This window comes from Urocitellus parryii, chromosome X, assembly GCF_045843805.1.
Source record: "Urocitellus parryii isolate mUroPar1 chromosome X, mUroPar1.hap1, whole genome shotgun sequence".
NCBI classification, from domain to species: Eukaryota; Metazoa; Chordata; class Mammalia; order Rodentia; family Sciuridae; genus Urocitellus; species Urocitellus parryii.
In genome coordinates, this window is record NC_135547.1 from 90,994,906 (window position 1) to 91,013,737 (window position 18,832).

Consider the following 18,832-nt stretch of genomic DNA (forward strand, 5'->3'; position numbering starts at 1 on the left):
ATTATTAAGTAAGAACTTAAATGGACAAGTAGAGTGTTTAATATACTAAACCACCAAATCAAATTATGTACAGTAGTCAGACCTCTCATTTTTTGTCACATTCCTAGTTCTTTTCATATTCTTGCAAACAGTATTACCTAAGACTAGATTTGAAGTTGTAATAGTAGGAATTAGCTAAATTAATTAGATTGTAATTAAACTAGCATTATATTTTTGCATTTTCCTTTTTCCTTGATTAATTTCACCCTGATATGAGCAATATGCATTTGCTATAGGAAATTTGCAGAGTGGGGAAAGTAAAATGGAGAGGAAGAACCACCACCCAAAGGGTATCATCATTTTTTACTTTTATTATACTTCCTTTCTTCTTCTTTTTCTTCCTATGTAAGACCTATCTTAAAACTTTAGTGTATACAAAATTTGCTCTTCTTTCTACTGATCACATACTGTAAAGTTGGGTATTTGGGGAGTTGAGGAGGGGGTTGGCTAGTAATGCTGCCTTTCATTCTACATGCAAGACTTTGCAATTGGAAAGATACAACAGTTATCTCATCCAACCACTCATCCTTTGAGTTCTGAACCCCGAGTACTAAAGCTCCAGTGATTCATGTAGAATTCAAAACTGAATGACAATATGAACTGACTCTAGATCTCTGATTTTCTTCAGCAATACCCTGATGCCCAAGGAATATGTGACACTACTGTGTCTGGTCTGCCTGTCTTTAAAAGAGAGATTCAGAGAGGGGCAGGAGATAATTTTCAATCATTTAATTTTTTTTTCTTTTTAAGTGTTTATTTTTTCTGTTTGCATTTTCAGATTTGGGGCTTTAGCATATTGCAGAAACGAGGACCACATAGCTGTTTATCTATCTCAGTGCCATTCAAGTTTCCCTGCGAAACTGGGGGGCTCAGGGAAACTGAGCCTGTGACCCCAGTGTCAGAGAAGATACGATCAAGATGGCCATGTGGCAGGGTAAGAAATTAGCACTTATTCCTCTAACTGGTTGTTCTTTCTCCTCTATCTTCCACCCCCACTCAACTCTCCAAGTCAGTGGCAGGCAGCCAGCTATTTCTTTAATTTAACCCTTTGTCTTTGCAAGGACAAAGCACATTAATTTAAAAGAAGCTGCTGCTAGCTAGAAGTTCAAATTATTTTCAAGTGGTAGTTGGGGGAAATTAGAAAAATGTCATGCCAGAAGCATTTGAAATAATTCTCTTCATTTAAACATGTGCTCATGGGGGTTATATGTGAGGAAATGAGAAAGATGTTTTCCTATTTGCGTGTCTCATTTGTTACCAGCAGATTTGTATCACAAGATTCTGAAAGATGGGGGACACAGATATTGGTACCTCTCTGGCTTCCCCTTTGCAATAAAGACCTTCTTGGGATTTAGGCAGTTTGAAAAAGCATGTTTAATGTTGTAATGTTTATACTTGCTGATAGAAGAAAAATGCCTATTTTAACAATGTAAGCTACCAAGAACCAAGTTCAACAGTGTCTTAGCTGATAGATCACATCTCTTGTGAACTTGTGAATTTGTCTCACATACGAAGTTATCTTATTTTTGATGGGGTTGAGGATTGTGTCCTTGGGGATTGTATTGGAATCTTCAGGGGTACATGGCATTCTTATGTTTATCACAAGGGAGTTTGTGTTTAAGAAACAATAGATAAATAAAACCAAAATTGGTTGTGATCCACAAAAGGTTAAGGACCACTTAGATGGAGTAGAGTGAAGTAGCTTGAATATCTATAAATATTCAACAGATAGGTTTCTAAGTGGATTAACGTATCTTTTAAAGATATTTCATTGTGCTGGTTATGGTTTAAAATTCGTAGGCATACAAATGTCACAGTTTTGATTTATATGGATTGTCAATGATATTGTTGAAATGGGATTTGGCCTGAATGCTGGCATTGACTCACATAATGGGCATTCAGGAGCAGTTTGGGGGGCTGGGGTTGTGGCTCAGTGGTAAAGTGCTCGCCTAGCATGCAGGAGGCACTGGGTTTGATTCTTAGCACCACATAAATGTAAAATAAAGATATTGTGTCCACCTAAAACTTAAATATTTTTTAAAAAAGAGCAGTTTGGATAAACTCACTTAAATCCCGAGACATTCCTTCATTCAACAAATAGAATACAGATATGGATAAGATGCAGAACCTTAGAGTGTTCCTTTGGTTTAGGAAAGACAGACATGATCAAATAATTGTGTAATGTTGAACCAGTGTTACAATAGGGAGAGGAGCAAAATGTGATGGAAGCCCAGAGAAAAGCATGATGAATTTTGAATCTTGAACTACTCTAAAAATGAGTAGGTGTTGGCCAGATGGGCAAATGAGAGAATTACATTCTGGCAGACAGAGCAGCACTGTTAGGAACTTCAAGTTGCTTTGTTTGCCTAGTATGAGATGTATAGGGGCATGACCTCAGACAAAGCAGGGAAGGTAGTTGGAGGAGGCCAGAAAATAAAGAACCTTGTATGTTCTAGGAAGGATTTTACACTTTATCCTGGAGACAAAGATTCCAAACAGGGAAGTAACATAAGCAGATTTTGTTTTAGAAAGATTACTTTGGCATTGGTGCTGAGGTGGGGTGGGAGCTGGAGATAATGAAAGCCTGGATTCATTCAGGAGGTTTCTGGAATAGTGATTTAGGAGAAAGATGGTGAGAGTCTGAGCAGAAGAATCAGGGGCAGTGAGATTAGAGAGAAGAGGATAATTTCTGGAATGTTCTGTGACTGGATGTGACAAGATTGCCAGCCAGTTTGGGGGCTGGAGGCTAGTGGTGCCATTCTCTGAGGTTGAGAACAGGAGAAGTGGCAGAAGGACCCAGTTATGGTAGAAGCTAGAGTACTGAGCTTAGGTTTGACCTATCTGGGTTGAGGTACCTTTGGGCTGTCAGGTCACTGTTTCGTAGATAGTTTTTAAATTATAGAACTGGAGATTGTGCAGGTAGGGCTATAAAATTTTGTTCCTAATGATGCATGAAGAGCTTGTGTTGTTTTTCCCTATGGCTAATGACATGTCTTTAGTTGTTAATGATTTATTTATTTTACAATAAAACATTTTAATGTTTGACAAACCTTAAAAAAAGATAATATTTTCTTAATAAATAATACATCTTGCAAGGCCCTGAAATCTTCTCTTCTTAAAATTACATTGAAGTGAAACCTCATTTTTCAAGTGTTAGTGAAGAGAGGAGCAGTACACATAAGTAAATTCTCTTGATCACTGCAGCCAATCCCTTCTTTTGTACAACTTCTGAATTGAGAAGTGTAGTGACATGATATTTTGGAAGGCAATATGGTCTAATAGTTACCTGTGTGGGTCTGGAGTCAACTCTTTAGGTTCTATCACTTGGTAGCTGTGAGGCTATGGGCAAGTCACTTAACCCCTCTGTGTTTCAGTTTCCCCTTTTATGAAATTGGGTAAAAATAGAACTCACCTTATAGTGTTGTAAAGATGAATTAAGCTAATACATGCAAAACACTTGGAACATGGTAAGTGCCATATAAACGTGTGCATTTATTATAACCATAAAATGCTTGTTTGGTGTATAATGATGTTCAGAATATTGTTTAGTGTATAATAGTGCTCAGTAAAATGTAGTGATAGCTATTACTACTACAAATACTGCTATCACTATTATTTTACTTTACCTTGATTGGGTTTGGGACTCTGTTCTATGGAGATAATTTCAGTTTGTCCTTGAAATCCCTGAGAGTCTCAGAGAATATCTAGCTTAATTTAGAGATTAAGCAACATGCCTAAGGTTAGATAGATAGTAGTTCTTCTTAGTGACAACACTAAAACCCAGCTTTCCTGTTTCCCTATCCCAGTATTCTTTCCATGGAAATGTGTCAAACTTCATCAGCTCAACGAAGCTTCTGAGTCAGTCTCTGAGGAGCTATTTGAGAAAATGTAAGAGGTAGAGAAACCCAAATCTCCTTGGTTTTTTGGATCATTGCTGTCTAATTCCTCCATGGAGAATTTAATCAGAAACCCTGTACCCCTTAAACACTGTCAATAGTATTATTTTGATTTCACTTTGATCTTTCCAAGTTGCCAAGACTGGCCTTGAACTCTAATACATGTTCTGTCCACGTTAAACAGAGTGTATCAGGCATACTTGAAGGTTTTTGACAACTTATGGTGAGCCTTAATAACATCAGTTGTGCTTTGTCATTTTTTTATTGAATCCTGGGCCTTGTATATGGTAGGCAAATGCTTTATCGTTGAGATACATTTCACAGGCCCTTTTAAAAATATTTTCTTTTGAGATAAGGGTCTTGCTAAGTTGTTGAGGCTGGCCTCAAACTTGGGATCCTCCTGCCACAGCCTCCTAAGTAGCTGGGATTATAGGTGTGTGCCACTGTGCCCGGCATAATATCAGTTTTATTGGTCTAATGGTCAAAAAAATATTGAAGGGCTAGGGTTGTGGCTCAGTGGTAGAGTGCTCACCTAGCATGTCATGTGAGGTGCTGGTTTCGATCCTCAGCACCACATAAAAATAAATAAATAAAATAAAAGGTATTGTGTCCAACTACAACTAAAAATATTTTAAAAAAGAGAAAATATTGAAGAGGAGACTACCCACTTTGAGGTTGGAGACTTACGTTGTCAGGTGTTATTTATTTACTCAGTTAACATTTATTGAACTTGAGTTGTGTGCTGGGCCCTAGAGATGCAATGGTCAAGGTAAACAGGCATGGTTTCTGCTCTCCTGGAACTTACTGACTACTAGGATAAAAGTAACATTTCAAATTAATGAAATTATTTATTTAACAAACATGCTGAAGTAATTTGGAAAAAATGGCACCTACTTAAATTTAGAAGGATTAATATTATTTTGGGGGTACTGGTAATTGAACCTAGGGGTGCTTTACCACTCAGCTATATCTCCAGTCCTTTTTATTTTTTATTCTGAAACAGGATCTTGCCAAGTTGCCAAGACTGGCCTTGAACTTCAGTCCTCCTGCCTCAGTCTCTCAAGTCCCTGGTATTATAGGTGTGCACCACTGCACTCAGCTAAAATAGTTTTTCTTTATAAAGGAGGAGGGCATCAGAATTTCTTATGGTCCTTTAAAAATATTCTTGCTCAGGTCTCATGCGCCTCAAATTATGCTTCAGTCTTAGGACCTGAACATTTAAAGAAGCCCTGTGAGCAATTCTGATGCGTAAACCTGTTTGGAACTGCTGCATTAAATAAATAGAAGTTTTTTTTAAAAAAGAGTAATGATAAAGGAACTAAAAAAATTAGAGGAGACTGTATAAACTTGGTGTAGGGAAGATATTTGTGTGCATAATATCAAAGGCAGAATAATAAAGAAAAAGATTAATATCATCAATTATATGAAAATTAAAAACTTCTGCACAAGCCATAAATAAAGTTAATGAGAAAATTAGGAATAATTGCAACAAGACTCATTATCCTTAATACATAAACACTTAGCAATAAGAAAAATAGGAGGGTTTTACTAGAAAAAAGTACAATGGATGGGGAAAATGTGCAAAGGAATATATATAAAAGGAGAAATCCTAATGACCAGTAAACATGAAAAAGGTACTATCTCAGGAGTAGTCAAAGAAAGGGAAATTAGAATGGGAGGCAATTTTCTCTGATATAATTTGCAAAGATTAAAATAGAATGACCAAACTCAGTGTTGGCAAGAACTTGAGTGAGCAGCCGTTTTAAAACACTTCTAGTGGAAATGTCAATTTGGCAATATTTATCAAAAACTTTAAAAAATGGGTTTACCACAGGATAATGGATGGAACTTGAGATCATTATGTTAAGTGAAATAAACCAAACTCAGAAGTGTCAAGGGTCATGTGTTTTCTCATATGTGGAAGCTAGGGAGGAAAAAGGAAAAAAGAGGTGTGTGGGGGATCCCATGAAAATAAAGGGGCATAAATACAGGAAAGGACTAGGAGATGGGAGGTGGGGAGGGAGTGGAGGAGCAGGAGAGGGATATTGACCAAATTGTTACATTGTGTGCATGTATGAATCTGTAACAACAAATTCTGCCATTATGTATATAATGCACCAATAAAGTTGTGGAAGAGAGACATTCTAATACAACTAAAAAGTATGTTTACCTTTTGACTACACAATTCATTTTTTAAAAATTTATCCTAAATAATTAAGGATGTGCCCAAGGATATATCAATAAAGATATTAGTTGCACCATTTTCTATAATGGGAAAATTGGTCACACACATTCTTTATCAGCTGTATGGTGTTGGGTAGTTAACTTGCCTTAGTGCTCCTTAATTTCTCCATCAGTAAAATAGGTATGAAATAGTAGTTAACCTAATAATCCCCAACTTCAGGGCCTATTAGGATCACCTGGGGAATCCCAATTTCTGAAGCCCAGGCCTCACTCAGCTCAATTGAATCTGAATCCCTGAGGGTGAGATGGAGAAATTAGTATTATTAAGTTCCTCAGGTGGTTCTATTGTGTATTTGGGAACCACTGAGAAGTTGTTGATGACATTAAATGGGAAAATCATAATGACTGGCATATGGCAAGAATTCAATATGTATTATTGCTATTTTAATATTAATATATGTGTATATATGTGTGTGTGAGTGTGTATATATATATATATATACACACTCACACACACACTCACACATTTTATTTAAAAGATATTTACATTTAAAAACTGAAAACATAGTGAAAAAATAAGAATTCATACCCCATTTGAATCAAATGTATGATATGTCAAGATCATTGTAATGTTTTGAGCAACTAATAAAAAAATTAAAAAACCCAAAACTGAAGACATAGTTTCTGTACCAGGAGAATATAAGGAAATTATGGCAGATCCATAGAGCATAATAACCTGGCCATTAATCAGGACTAATACTGTGCAGAATATTCATGAGATAAATACAGAATGTAAAGAAATGATTCAAAGTTGCTAAAGTGGCTTGCTTCAGGTGATAGTATACACTTACCCCCTCCACTTAATTTTTAACTTTTATTTTCCAAATTTGTGCAACAAATATATATTACTTTTTTTTTTTTTATACCAGGGATTGAACACAGGGGTGCTTAGCCACTGAGCCACATTCCCAGACCTTTTTATGTTTTATTTAGAGACAGGGTCTCTCTGAGTTGCTTAGAGCCTTGATAAGTTGCTGACGCTGTCTTAGAATTTATGATCTTCCTGCCTCAGCCTCCCGAGCTGCTGGGATTACAGGCATGTGCCACCGTGCCTGGCTATGTATTACTTGTATAACACATGAACAAGTGATTTGAAAATGAGATGTAAAAGTCACTCAACTATCAAAAAGTGCCTCCAACATGGAGCATAGCATTTGGATTTATGAAAAATTGTTTCAGCCACTCTGTGTCCCTCTCTACCTTTGAATTAAAACAAAACAAAACAAAACAAAACAAACAAACAAACAAACAAACAAACAAAAAAGCAACCAAGCTCTGGAGAGTGTGGTTAGAGCAGAATTTTTGCTATTAATACTTCCTCAAGTACTCTTGTAATTTTTGGCTGTTTTATTGATTCCAAAATGTCCTTTGGCGAGTGAGAGTGTGGGACAGGGAGATTGTGTAAAAATGGAGGGGCATACACTGCATGGAAAGAAGACGTTACATAATAAGACGAGGTGGCATAATATGTCAGGGTATGCATGAAAATAAGGCAGAGGAAATTGTTATAAAATAGTTGCAAGGAGAAACTGTCCTGCTGGCTTCAAATCCAAAGGGAGTGTATGTTTCAACTTTGCAGATTTTTTTTTTTTTAGCACATCACAGGGTATTTGTAAACATTCTGGATATTTAGCTAACATTTGGTGGGCCAGGAGGGACTGTCACAAAGCAGTCAGTGAATTGAAGACAGAGGGTCAGTGTGAAATCTGGGTAGCCCCATGGATTGCTAATTGGGCCACTATTACCTAAAAAAAAACCCATCTGGTCCTGACTGTTGACCAAAATGTTAGTACCCTTGTGACTCTGGAATGAAAGTCAGGTTTTTATAGCAGTAGTAAGGAAGCAGTGCCTCTCCCTTTTTTTCCCCTCCATCTGGCACAGTGCCTTCCCTACAGCAGGTACTCAAGAAATGAGTTCTTTGTCAATTTAAAAATAAACATATAAATTTTTTAAAAAAAATTTAAAAAATGAATTCTTTGTCTCTCTTTACCTGTTACCTTTCCACAACTCAAGAGAAATAGATGGGGGATGAATTGTGGTGGAAAGAATCGAGTAGGGGGTAAATGAAAACAGCCTTTCAGGAAATTATTCTTTATGAGTCAATCATTCTTTCCCAAGCACACAGCTGCAGGCCCTGGAATCTGATACACCTGGATCTGAACCCAGTTCTGCCATTGGACAGCCAAAGTTACCTAAACTCTAAGAGACTTAATTGTTTCATCTGAGGTCAAGTACAGTCTCTGGAGACACACTAGCTGAGTTTGAGTTCTGGCTCTGTAACTACTAGTTCTGTGACTTTGGGCAAGTTATTTCGTCTCTTTGCCTCGCCGTCTTCATCTGTAAAATGGGATTAGTAATGAGAGCTATTTATAGAATTATTGGGACAATGTGATGCATTAATACATTTATACAGCAATTTGACAATTACCTAGCAGTTGTTGAGTGCATGCAAGGACTGGTCTTTATTATTAGAATATGCAAAAGAGATAATATTACCTCACATACTTCTGGGTGTGAATGAGGCTGTCATGGAAATGGCTGGCTCATTGTAGTTGCTTTGATTATACTATAATTGGAGCATAAATATAAAATTAAGTATGTTATGAAAGGGATGTTTTAAAACTGGAAATGATCTTTGGAGGTGATCTCTTTCAAATGTCTAATCGAGGCCTAGTGAGACATTCTGGGTCACACAGTTGTCACAAGATACCTAGACCAGGACCAGATCCGGGGACTTAACACTAATCAAAGCTGGCTCTTTGTCTACCTGTTTAGCCCCATTGCATCAGGCTGGCTCCCTTTGGCTTGGGAATTTTATAGTTTCTAGCTAAATGTTTGTCTTTCTCCACTCTTTTTTTTTTTTTTTAGGGATTGAACTCAGTTTCCCTTTACCACTGAGCCTCATCCCCAGTCCTTTTTTGTATTATTTACAGACAGGGTCTCACTGAGTTGCTTAGTGCCTCATCATTGCTGAGGCTGACTTTGAACTCATGATCCTCTTGCCTCAGCCACTGGGATTATAGGCTTGTGCCCCTGCGCCTGGCTCCCACTATCTTTTATTGGTACTAAAAGTTTAGTTTTTTTCCCCCTAAAAACATTGTGTTTTCATTGTAGCTTCTGAGATAGTTTTTTCTTCTGGTTACTACATTAGCATTTTTAAAATAAACTATCGGTTCTTATGTTTTAACCAGAATTATGATTCAGAGCTTCCTGTTTCATGTAGAGCTGTTTTGGGTGTCCAGCATAGGGAGAGAGGAAGGACTAGGAAGTTTCACTACTGGTGGCAACAAATGCCAGATTCTTCATCTTACTACCTTCATTAACACCCTGGATATTTATAGACCTGTGGTCAGACCAGAGAAACAGTTGAGGAATTAGTAGTATGAGGTAACTCTTTCAGTAATGTCATGTTGTGATGCTTTTCAGCTCCAAACAATTCTAGCATTAGGTTGCAATTTATTGTATTTGTTTAGGATTTCTCCCTTGGCTACTTTCTATGACAACATAGAGAAACAGAAATTACAACACAGAGTATAAAGAAAGAAATCTGGGACTGGGACCATCCGATAGAAATGAAATGGTTATTACCAGATAATGTGAGATACTCAGGCACTGAATTTCTTTCTTTTTTAATTTATTTCTTACATACATGACAATAGTGGAGTGCATTACATTCATAATTATCCATTCACAGCACGATTTTTTGTAACTCTGTATTTAAAGTATGTTCACACCAAATTATGTCATTATACATGAGCTCTCTTATTTTTTTTTGCATACAATTCTTAATACACCTTTATACCATCATTTATCATATCTCTGTTTGTATATAAGGTATGTTGACACCAAATTCACATCTTCATACATGTATTTTGTATAATGATGACCATCACCTTCCACCATCCTTGCTATCCCCCTTCTCCCTCCCTTTTCCTCCCACCCCTATTCCTTATCTAGAGGTAATTTTCCTCCCATGCTCTCCCTCCCTACCCCACTTTGAGTCAACCCCCTTATATCAGAGAAAACATTCGGCATTTGTTTTTTTGGGGGATTGACTAGCTTCATTTAGCATAATCTTCTCTAATGCCATCCATTTCCCTGCAAATGCCATGATCTGAATTTTTCTTCTTTCTTCTTCTGACCCTCCAAGAAAAACATCCTTAATTACATCATTGACATCTTCTGGCCAAAAATATGTCCAGATGTAGAGATAGCACCTGGCTTTGTCTATGCTAAATCTTCTGGTCTTTCCACCACCCTCCCTTTGGTCTGGCTTGACCTATGAGCCACCTGTGACTCAACACTGAAAATTACTTGAAATCGTGCTGTTTCCTACTTAGCTTGAGAATGGTGAGAAGCAGGTGAGCGGGGGACTTCCTGCTGTCCAAATTCTCAACTCTGAAGATCTTTTCTTCCCTGGGTTCAGTACTGTGGTAATAAATAATAACAGAGCTTCCTCCCCTTACATGTCTCTGCGTTGAATAATTGTACCACCATGCACTCAAATATCAAAACCCAAATTTTGAGAAGCGGCACGTATTACTTGCTCTTGCCGCACCTGCAGGTTGCCTACCCTGCTCACCTAAATCATTTCAGTAAGAAGTGTTCCTTTAGCAAATACCTCCCTTCCTCATCCTCTGGTAAAATTTGTCTTTACTTTCTTTGTGTATTTTCCCTCCTCTATTGTTTAGCCCTCAAGAGTATTGGCTGCATTCATTCAATCTTCTAGTTCTTTCTGCTGTGTGCCAGGCTCTGGATTGGGGCTGAAGATGCTGGGGTCATGATTACTGCCCTCTCAAGCCTTTCAGTCTCCTGAGGAAATGGAGTGCAAACAAATATATAGGTATTTCCATATATTTGTGAGTGTGTGAGTGCAAGGAAAGACATATGAAAAAATAGATGAGGCATGATTTAGAGGGGTGGGGCAGAGATCTGGGAGGAAATGACAGATTCATCTGAGACCTGAAAGATGTAGTAGGAGTTATCCAGGCAAAGAATTAGGATCCACCATGAAGTAAATTAAGTGGAAATCCCTGATGTGGAAAAAAATGGTGTTCTTTCCTACTGTATTCTAGGGTTGCTGGTCCATAGTGAATGAGGTATAAAGGTGTATGAGATAAAAGGCTGTGTAGGTCATGTTGCCTAAGTAATCCTGACTGGGTAATGTGAAGCCTTCAAAGATGGGTCTATTGGGTGTGTGACCAGTGAATGATCAGGGAATGTCTCATTCATCTAATATGAAGTACATAGCAGAGAGTGCCCAGCACATGGTATGTGCTCATTTAATTTTTGTTTAATGAGTAACAGCTGTTTGGCTTTTCTATCAGATTTATGATGGAGATTAAATGAAGAAGGTATGCTAAGGTGCTTCGCAAAACATAAAATATTGACCAAATGTTATTCTAGTTGTGATTCAGAGTCTTGCTGTCTTGCTTACAGAGGTTCACTGCTAGGAACCCCCGCCCCCATTCTCTGTTAAACTAGCAAAATCTCTCAGTAAGATCATCCCATCCATAAATATGCTGATGTACTGAGTTCTTGCATATTCAAAGCTGTGTCTCCATTTGCCAAAACCTTTAACTAATTATGGGTGAGTGGAAACTACCTTATATCACACCATTATGTAGCAATCCTGGTGTTAGAGATAATTATGGGTGATATTGCCAGGGGCAGTATAGTTTTCTCTTCTATGCTGAATTTACTTTTTAAATCTCAATCTAACAAATCTATTATTTAAGAGCTGGATTAATACTGAGGAATAGCACCCTGTGAATTTGCATTTGGATGGGAGCAAGGCTAGTCACAGCAGGGTGTTGTTGCCACCAACTGTGGCACTTGGTTTTCTGATAATCAGTGCTTTGCTATTCTTGTGTTAATATCTAGTTCTCTATTTGAGCTGCAGGAGCTTCAGACCAGACCATTGACTTAAAAGCCTACCTCTGTGCACTGTTGGTGGTAATATAAATTGGTAGAGTCCATTTGGAAGACAGCTTGGAAGTCCCTATGAAAATGTAAAATGTGAATACCTTTTGATCCAGTGAATCTGTACTAAAAAGGAACTGAACAAATGTCACTTGTTACAAGGATGTTGGTTACCTTGTTGTTGCCCTCTTTTCACTATGGGCAATCTGAATGTCCACCATGAGAGATGGATATGTTGATTATTGTGTATACACACTATGGGCTGCTGCTCACCTCAATAAGAAGAGTGAAGTAGATATAGATACAGTGGCAGGGAATGATGATGAAGATACATTTTTCAGTGGGGAAAAAGGTGCAGAATGATATGTATTATAGGATTCCATTTGTCCAGTAGAAAGAAGTGGGGGTTATGTTGGGATAGATAGATAAGAGTTTGAATATATGTTTACTTACATTTGCTTAGGAAATTTCTGGAATGAGGCATAAGAGACAGTTCTCTATTACCTTGGACATTAGGGGTAGTAGGTCTAGGGGTTTTTAAATTTTCACTTGACACTTTTTTATAACTGCTTGACTTTTTACAACAACCTAGAATATCTCTATGAATAATAAGGTTTAAATAAAACTATACCCCACTAGATTTCTTCCTTGCAACTACTGATTTTTTTGTAAGAAGTAAAAGGTATACTAATGGTTGAGATGGGAAGTCAAATCCGAAGAACAGTAGGCAGAGTTGGGGGGGGGGTCATAAAACTATGGGCCTCTAAAAGTCACCAGGAATCATCCATGGACATAGGGTTTAGGGGAGATGTTGCTTTGTTAAATCTTAATGCTAAGAAAATAAATAAGATTAAATTATATAAAGATTGTGATTTTATTAGTTTTTTTGATGAAACATTATAATTATATCATTAGTTTTAATCTCTTGAGTGTTTAAGTACCTAAACAGTATAGTAATTGTATTACAGACCACAGTTTAAAAATTAAATGTCTCAGTGCCTAGAATAATAGCTGTTGTTCTTGTTCAACTCGTTTGAATGTTGTAAGTGAATCTAGCCTACAATTTCTTGAGCCTTTGCTTAAGGATCTGAAGAGAAATAGAGGTATGTATGAAGTAGAGGAGATATAAGTTTTCTAATATTTACATTTTGGAGTTTTGCTTAAATTAAGTATTCAAATCCCTTCAGGCTTATTCACCTCAAAAAGAGGGCTTTGGCCTGTGATACAAGAAGTCAAGAGTGGCCACTTGATTTGGTATAATGCACAGTTCCTTCACCCAGTTGTGGGTGTTCAGAGACAAGAGTGACTGTCCCATGGTAAGTGACCCTAATTATCTAATATTTGTAATATTAGTCAGGAGATGGACTGTGGAAAAGTTAATAGACCAGTAATCAAGACAAGGGCAGGGGCTGTAGCTCAGTGTTAGAGGGCTTGCCTAGCATGTGTGAGACACTGGGTTAGATCCTCAACACAACATAAAAATAAATAAAAGGCATTATGTCCATCTACACCTAAAAATATAAAAAAAGGAGCAAGATAAGTTTTATTCTAGGGTATAAATGGAGAAAGCTATATATTTTTGCAGGTGGTAGAGACTAGAGTGATGGGAATAATTGCAAGAAAGGAGTTAAGATTATAATTTGAGGCTACAGGTGGCAACTGAAAAAGTGGAATAATAAAGAGTAAAACTTCTCAGAGATTTTTCTGGTTAAGGGAACCAGAGAACATGAGGACCTTGCTGGCATATGGTTTGGATTGAACTTGAGCCTGGAGGTTATTCATAGTGGACCAGGCAGGAGGCGTCTTACCTTTGCTAATGATCACAGAGGCTGTTAGAAATGGCTCTAGCTTTGACCAAGCATGAAGAAGGGAGGAACTGGGAGGAGAAACTAGACGTCCTAGAAAGTCAGACAGAGAAAATCCTGAGCTATGAGTGAGTTGGATGGTGGCCTGAGAACACATATTTGGCTGCCCTGGGTAAAGGATGTTGCTTAGATTTCTCACTCCATAGTAAAATATTCTGATTTGACTGAGGTTGAGAAAGAGACGAAATAATAAATGTTGTCATATATTTAAGTACTTACCATGTGTGTTTAAAAGTGCTTCACATGAATTATCTCATTTAATTTTTACAATAACTACCCAGGAGGTAGTAACTGAGGTGTAAAGTGCTTCAGTAATATTCTAAGATCGTACCTGGTGGAGCCTGTGTCCAAGGCAGCCTGGCTCTAGAACTTGTGCTTTTAGTTAGTGTGTATTCTTAGGAGAGCAGCTCTCAGAATCCCTCCTCCACAGCCACTCCAAGATAATTGGGGCAGTGGTCAGTTGTGAAAAAAAGGAACTTCCTATTAGAGTACCCTTGCTGTGATCTTAATATGCAAGTGAAATGATTTCAAAAGGTGAGAAAGCAGAAGACTTGAATAAGCAGCCTGTGGATAAGTGGAATAGATTTCTATGGCCAAAATTTCATATTCTTTCCAAATGTAAGTAGGTAATTTTGTGAGTGTTTCTATGTGGAAGACATTATTACTAAGTGTCATGTGTGGGACTAAGAAGATTCAGAAGCAGACATTTTCCTCCAAAAAGCTAGTTTCTGAGTGTTATGGTTTGGATGTGAGGTGTCTACCCCAAAAGCTTATATGTGAGTCAATGCAAGAAGGTTCAGAGGAGAAATGATTGGGTTGTGAGAGTCTTAACCCAATCAGTGAACTAATCCTCTGATAGGGATTCACTGAGTGGTAACTGAAGTGGTAGGGTGTGGCTGGAGGAGGTGGGGATTGGGGGCGTGGCTTGGGGTATACATTTTGTGTCTGAAGAGTGGAGTCTCTACCTGCTTCCTGATCACCATGTGAGCTGCCTTCCTCTGCCACCCTCTTCCGCCATGATGTTCTGATTCACCTTGAGCCCCAAGGAATGGAGCTGGCCTTCTATGGACTAAGACCTTGGAAACTGTGAGCCCTCAAATTTTTCTTCCTTTACAATTGTTCTGGTTGGGTCTTTTAGTCAGACAGCAGTGAAAAAGCTGACTAAAACCTGAGGAAGTTAAAATATGTGCACAAATACATGACCCAAGGTAGTGTTAGAGACATGTTCTAAGAGAGATATAGAATACTGCAATAGTTTGTATTTTAAATGTCCCCCAGAGGCCCATGTGTTGAAGTCTTGGTTCCAAGCCTGTGGTGCTATTGGGAGGTGGCGGGACCTTTAGGAGGTGGGGCCTAGTGCAAGGAAGATATTGGGAATATCCCTTGAAGAAGATATTGGGACCCCAGTCCCTCCTCTTCTGCTCTCTTACACTTCTTGGTTGCTATGAAGTAAGCAGCCTCCTTTGCCATGTGCTCCCACCATGATGTACTATCACACTACACACCTTAAACAATGGGGCCAGTTTACCATGTAGGGAAGCCACCAAAAATGCCAATCAAAACAAACCTTTCCTCTTTTTAAGTTGACTTATCTCAAGTATTTGTTACAGTAACAGATGACTAACAAAAATAGCACAGGATTCAGACAAAGGTGAGTAGGTAGCATCTGAGGTTGTCTATGTATTATGAGTAGGTTATTCTATTGTTAGAGTGCTTGTGTATAATTTCAGTCAGCAAAGTACCAGGTACCCTTGAGAAAATAGAAAGTGTCATTCTAGGCCTGTTACATTTATATGTGTGGTCTCATTAAACCTTGGTAACAACCCTTTGTTGATCAAATGATTTTCAGACCAACACACTTGAGAGTAGAGTGCTAATCAGCTTGAGTAGGCATAAACAGAGACTGACCCAGGGAAACCAGGACCAAGAGGCAGTTTGTATTTTTCCCGTTCAACACATGAGAAAAATGAGGCCCCTTGTCTCATAGCTGGAAAGTGATGGCACTAGAACTTAATGGATCTACAATTAAGAGGTCTGGACTTTATTCTGTATGCAATGAGGTACAATTAAAGGCCTTGAGCAGAGAATTGCCGTGGTCATAATTATGCAGGACAGATGGGAAGGCAAAACTGAAATTGGAGAGATGATTTAGAAGTTTGCTGCAAAGATTAAATAGAAGATTTTATAGGATGTTGACTTTGCAGAATTGAAGGAAGTGCTAAATGAGAGATATCACAAGGGAAGAAATGACTATGTTTGACTGCTTGTCAACTTTGAAGAGAGGGGAATCAAAGATGAGATTTCAAAATCTTAGTGAAGACATTGTGTTTACTTAGTACAAGAAGCCATTGTAACTTAGAAAGGCAGGGTGAGTTTTCATGAGCATACCAGATTAAGAGAAAATCTGCTTCCCATTTAAAATGACCTACTGTCCTGCAATCAGGAGCAAATTATTTAATACCTCTTTGTCTAAAGTTACTCTTCTGTAAAGTATAATGCTATTTGGTACTACAGAGACTCCTCATTTTTGAAATTTGAGAACCCATGCTCAGGATTGTGAATTCCAGTATTGAATGTAACTTTTATATCTTATTCCTAAACAATAATTTTAATATTAATGAGTTATCTTCCTCTGCTGAATTCCTGCTTCTGTTATGCCTCTAACTAATAATTACCAGGCGAATTGTAATATCCTTCTTTATAAAGCTTTTCTATCATTGTCTTAAACCATAATTTAAATTCTTTATCATGATATAACTTTTTGTATGTTTATCTTAGCACCTCAAATAGAGTAGAAGATACTTGAGGTACAGGAACATAGTTTATGGTCACTCTGTTCCTTCTAATGCCTTAAATAGAGGCACCCAGGAAATATTTATTGATTTGATTCAACCAGTTCATATGGCACAATAGTTCTCTTGCATGTTATGCTCTGTTATTATGGTCTCATGTTACTGGGTTTTGGTAACTATGCCTGTGAGTTCATGATGAGTCCATGGCCCACTTTTTCCTCCAAATGTCTGTCTGTCCCTCCCTTTACATTAAAAAATATGTTTCACAAATTTACATGTTATCCTTTGTGGAAGGTCCATGCTAATCTTTTTTCTGTGATTCCAGTTTTAGTGTATGTGCTGCTGAAATGAGTACTCTTTCGATTTTTTTTAAAACAAGAACTTTTCTCTCTATGCCTTTAGTTAAACATTAATATAGGTAAATTTATATTCCTTGTTCATATTGTTAGTTTTAGCTTTATTATTATACATATTTTATAAATGTTTTTACCCAAGTAATTAGTAAAATATTGCTTCATATATTTGTTTTTTGATGCTGTATAATAAATTACCACTAACTTCGTTGCTCAAAACAGCACACATTAATTATCTCAGTTTCCGTACATCAGGAGTCTGTTATGGTTCAGCTGGTCCTCCGTTCAGGGTATCACATGCTGCACTCAAGGTGCTGCCGAGGCCTGTGGTCTCATCTCAGGCTTAGGGCCCTCTTCCAAGCTCATGTTGTTGTTGGCAGAGTTTAGTTCTTTGTGGCTATAGGACTGAGGCCCTAAGATCTTAGGAGCTGCCTGCAGTTGCTTGCCATGAGGCCCTCTCCATAGGCAGTTCACATTATAGCAGCTTGCTATAGTGTACAGGCAATTGCTATAATGTAAAGGATTGTATAATCTTACAAAATATACAGTCTATCTGTCTTTCTTTCTCTTTCTCTCTCTCACACACAAAGGGAATGAAATCACATCACCCTTGTTGTATTCTGCTTGTCAGAACCTAATCACAGGTCCCACTAATGCTCAGGGTAAGAGCATTGTTTAAGGAAATGAACACCAGGAGATTCATATTGTTTGGAGTCACCTTATGATCTGTCTGCTACACTTGGCATAGACCTGTTTCGGGCTAATTTAAGACTTTTCAATTTACCATCAATCCATCATTGAATGCTCAATGGCTAAGACTGCTCTGAGACAGATGTGAGTCTAATGAAAAATGATGTTCAGTACTTTGCCTAAAATAGTTCATTGCGTGGGACCTTTTGCTGAGATTGAGTGCTGGAGGGAGAATACAGTGGTAGGGGTGGTGATTTCAATTTGGGAGCCCATTAGATATCTAGATAGAGATGTTCATCTCTGCTTTTCCTGGAGTTTAGGAGATGGTCTGGGCTGAACTAGAAATAAGGGAATCCCTCAATAATAGAGGTTAGTGGAGCCTAGGATATGGGGATATTTTTGAGAGAGGAAAGTTGCCAAAGCTAGAATTCTGGGGGAAATCCAGGTTCTCCCTCTGAGGGATTCCCCTGACCTCCGGGAAATGAAGAAGGAAACAAATGAGTTATGCAGCCTCAGAGGAAAAGTTGTATTATTTTTCTGCCTACAGTCCCATCTCTTCCTTTTTAAAAATGTATTCATTTATTTTTTTTAGTTCTAGGTGGACACAACACCTTTATTTTGTTTATTTATTTTTGTGTGGTGCTGAGGATGGAAACACCAGTGCCTCATACATGCAAGGCAAGCGCTCTACCACTGAGCCACAACCCAAGCCCTCTTCCTGTCTTTTATTAGGTACTACTTATCCAATTATTCCCTTTTCCTTCTGGTATCTTTTTGTTTTCACTGCACCCTTTGCTATATTATCCATAAACATGTTCTGGTTTTCCTTTGCTGTGCCACCTAGCTACCATTACCTATTGAGCCAACCACTTACCCTTTCTGGGCCTCAGTTTTCTCAAAGATTGAAGTGTGTGGTGTAGGGAGAAGAGTATGATTTTTTTTTTTGGTAGTGGGGATTGAACCCAGGGGTACTCAACCACTAAGCCACATCCCCAGTCCTATTTTGTATTTTATTTAGATACAGGGTCTCA

At 37.9% G+C, this 18,832-nt stretch overlaps 1 protein-coding gene and 1 non-coding gene across 2 annotated transcripts in view; one reads left to right on the top strand and one right to left on the bottom strand.

Annotated features, from left to right (window-relative positions):
* Positions 1–945: 945 nt before the first annotated feature.
* The window catches only part of Clcn5 (chloride voltage-gated channel 5), a 150,533-nt gene continuing 132,646 nt past the window's right edge, over positions 946–18,832 (top strand). The window contains exon 1 of the mRNA XM_026406715.2: positions 946–973. Coding sequence (XP_026262500.1) covers positions 958–973 — 16 coding nt within the window. The 5' untranslated portion in view covers positions 946–957. The remainder of the gene's footprint in view (positions 974–18,832) is intronic.
* LOC113195293 (U6 spliceosomal RNA) lies at positions 17,011–17,113 on the bottom strand. Its single transcript, XR_003302382.1, has one exon. It is a non-coding gene; the product is annotated as a U6 spliceosomal RNA (small nuclear RNA).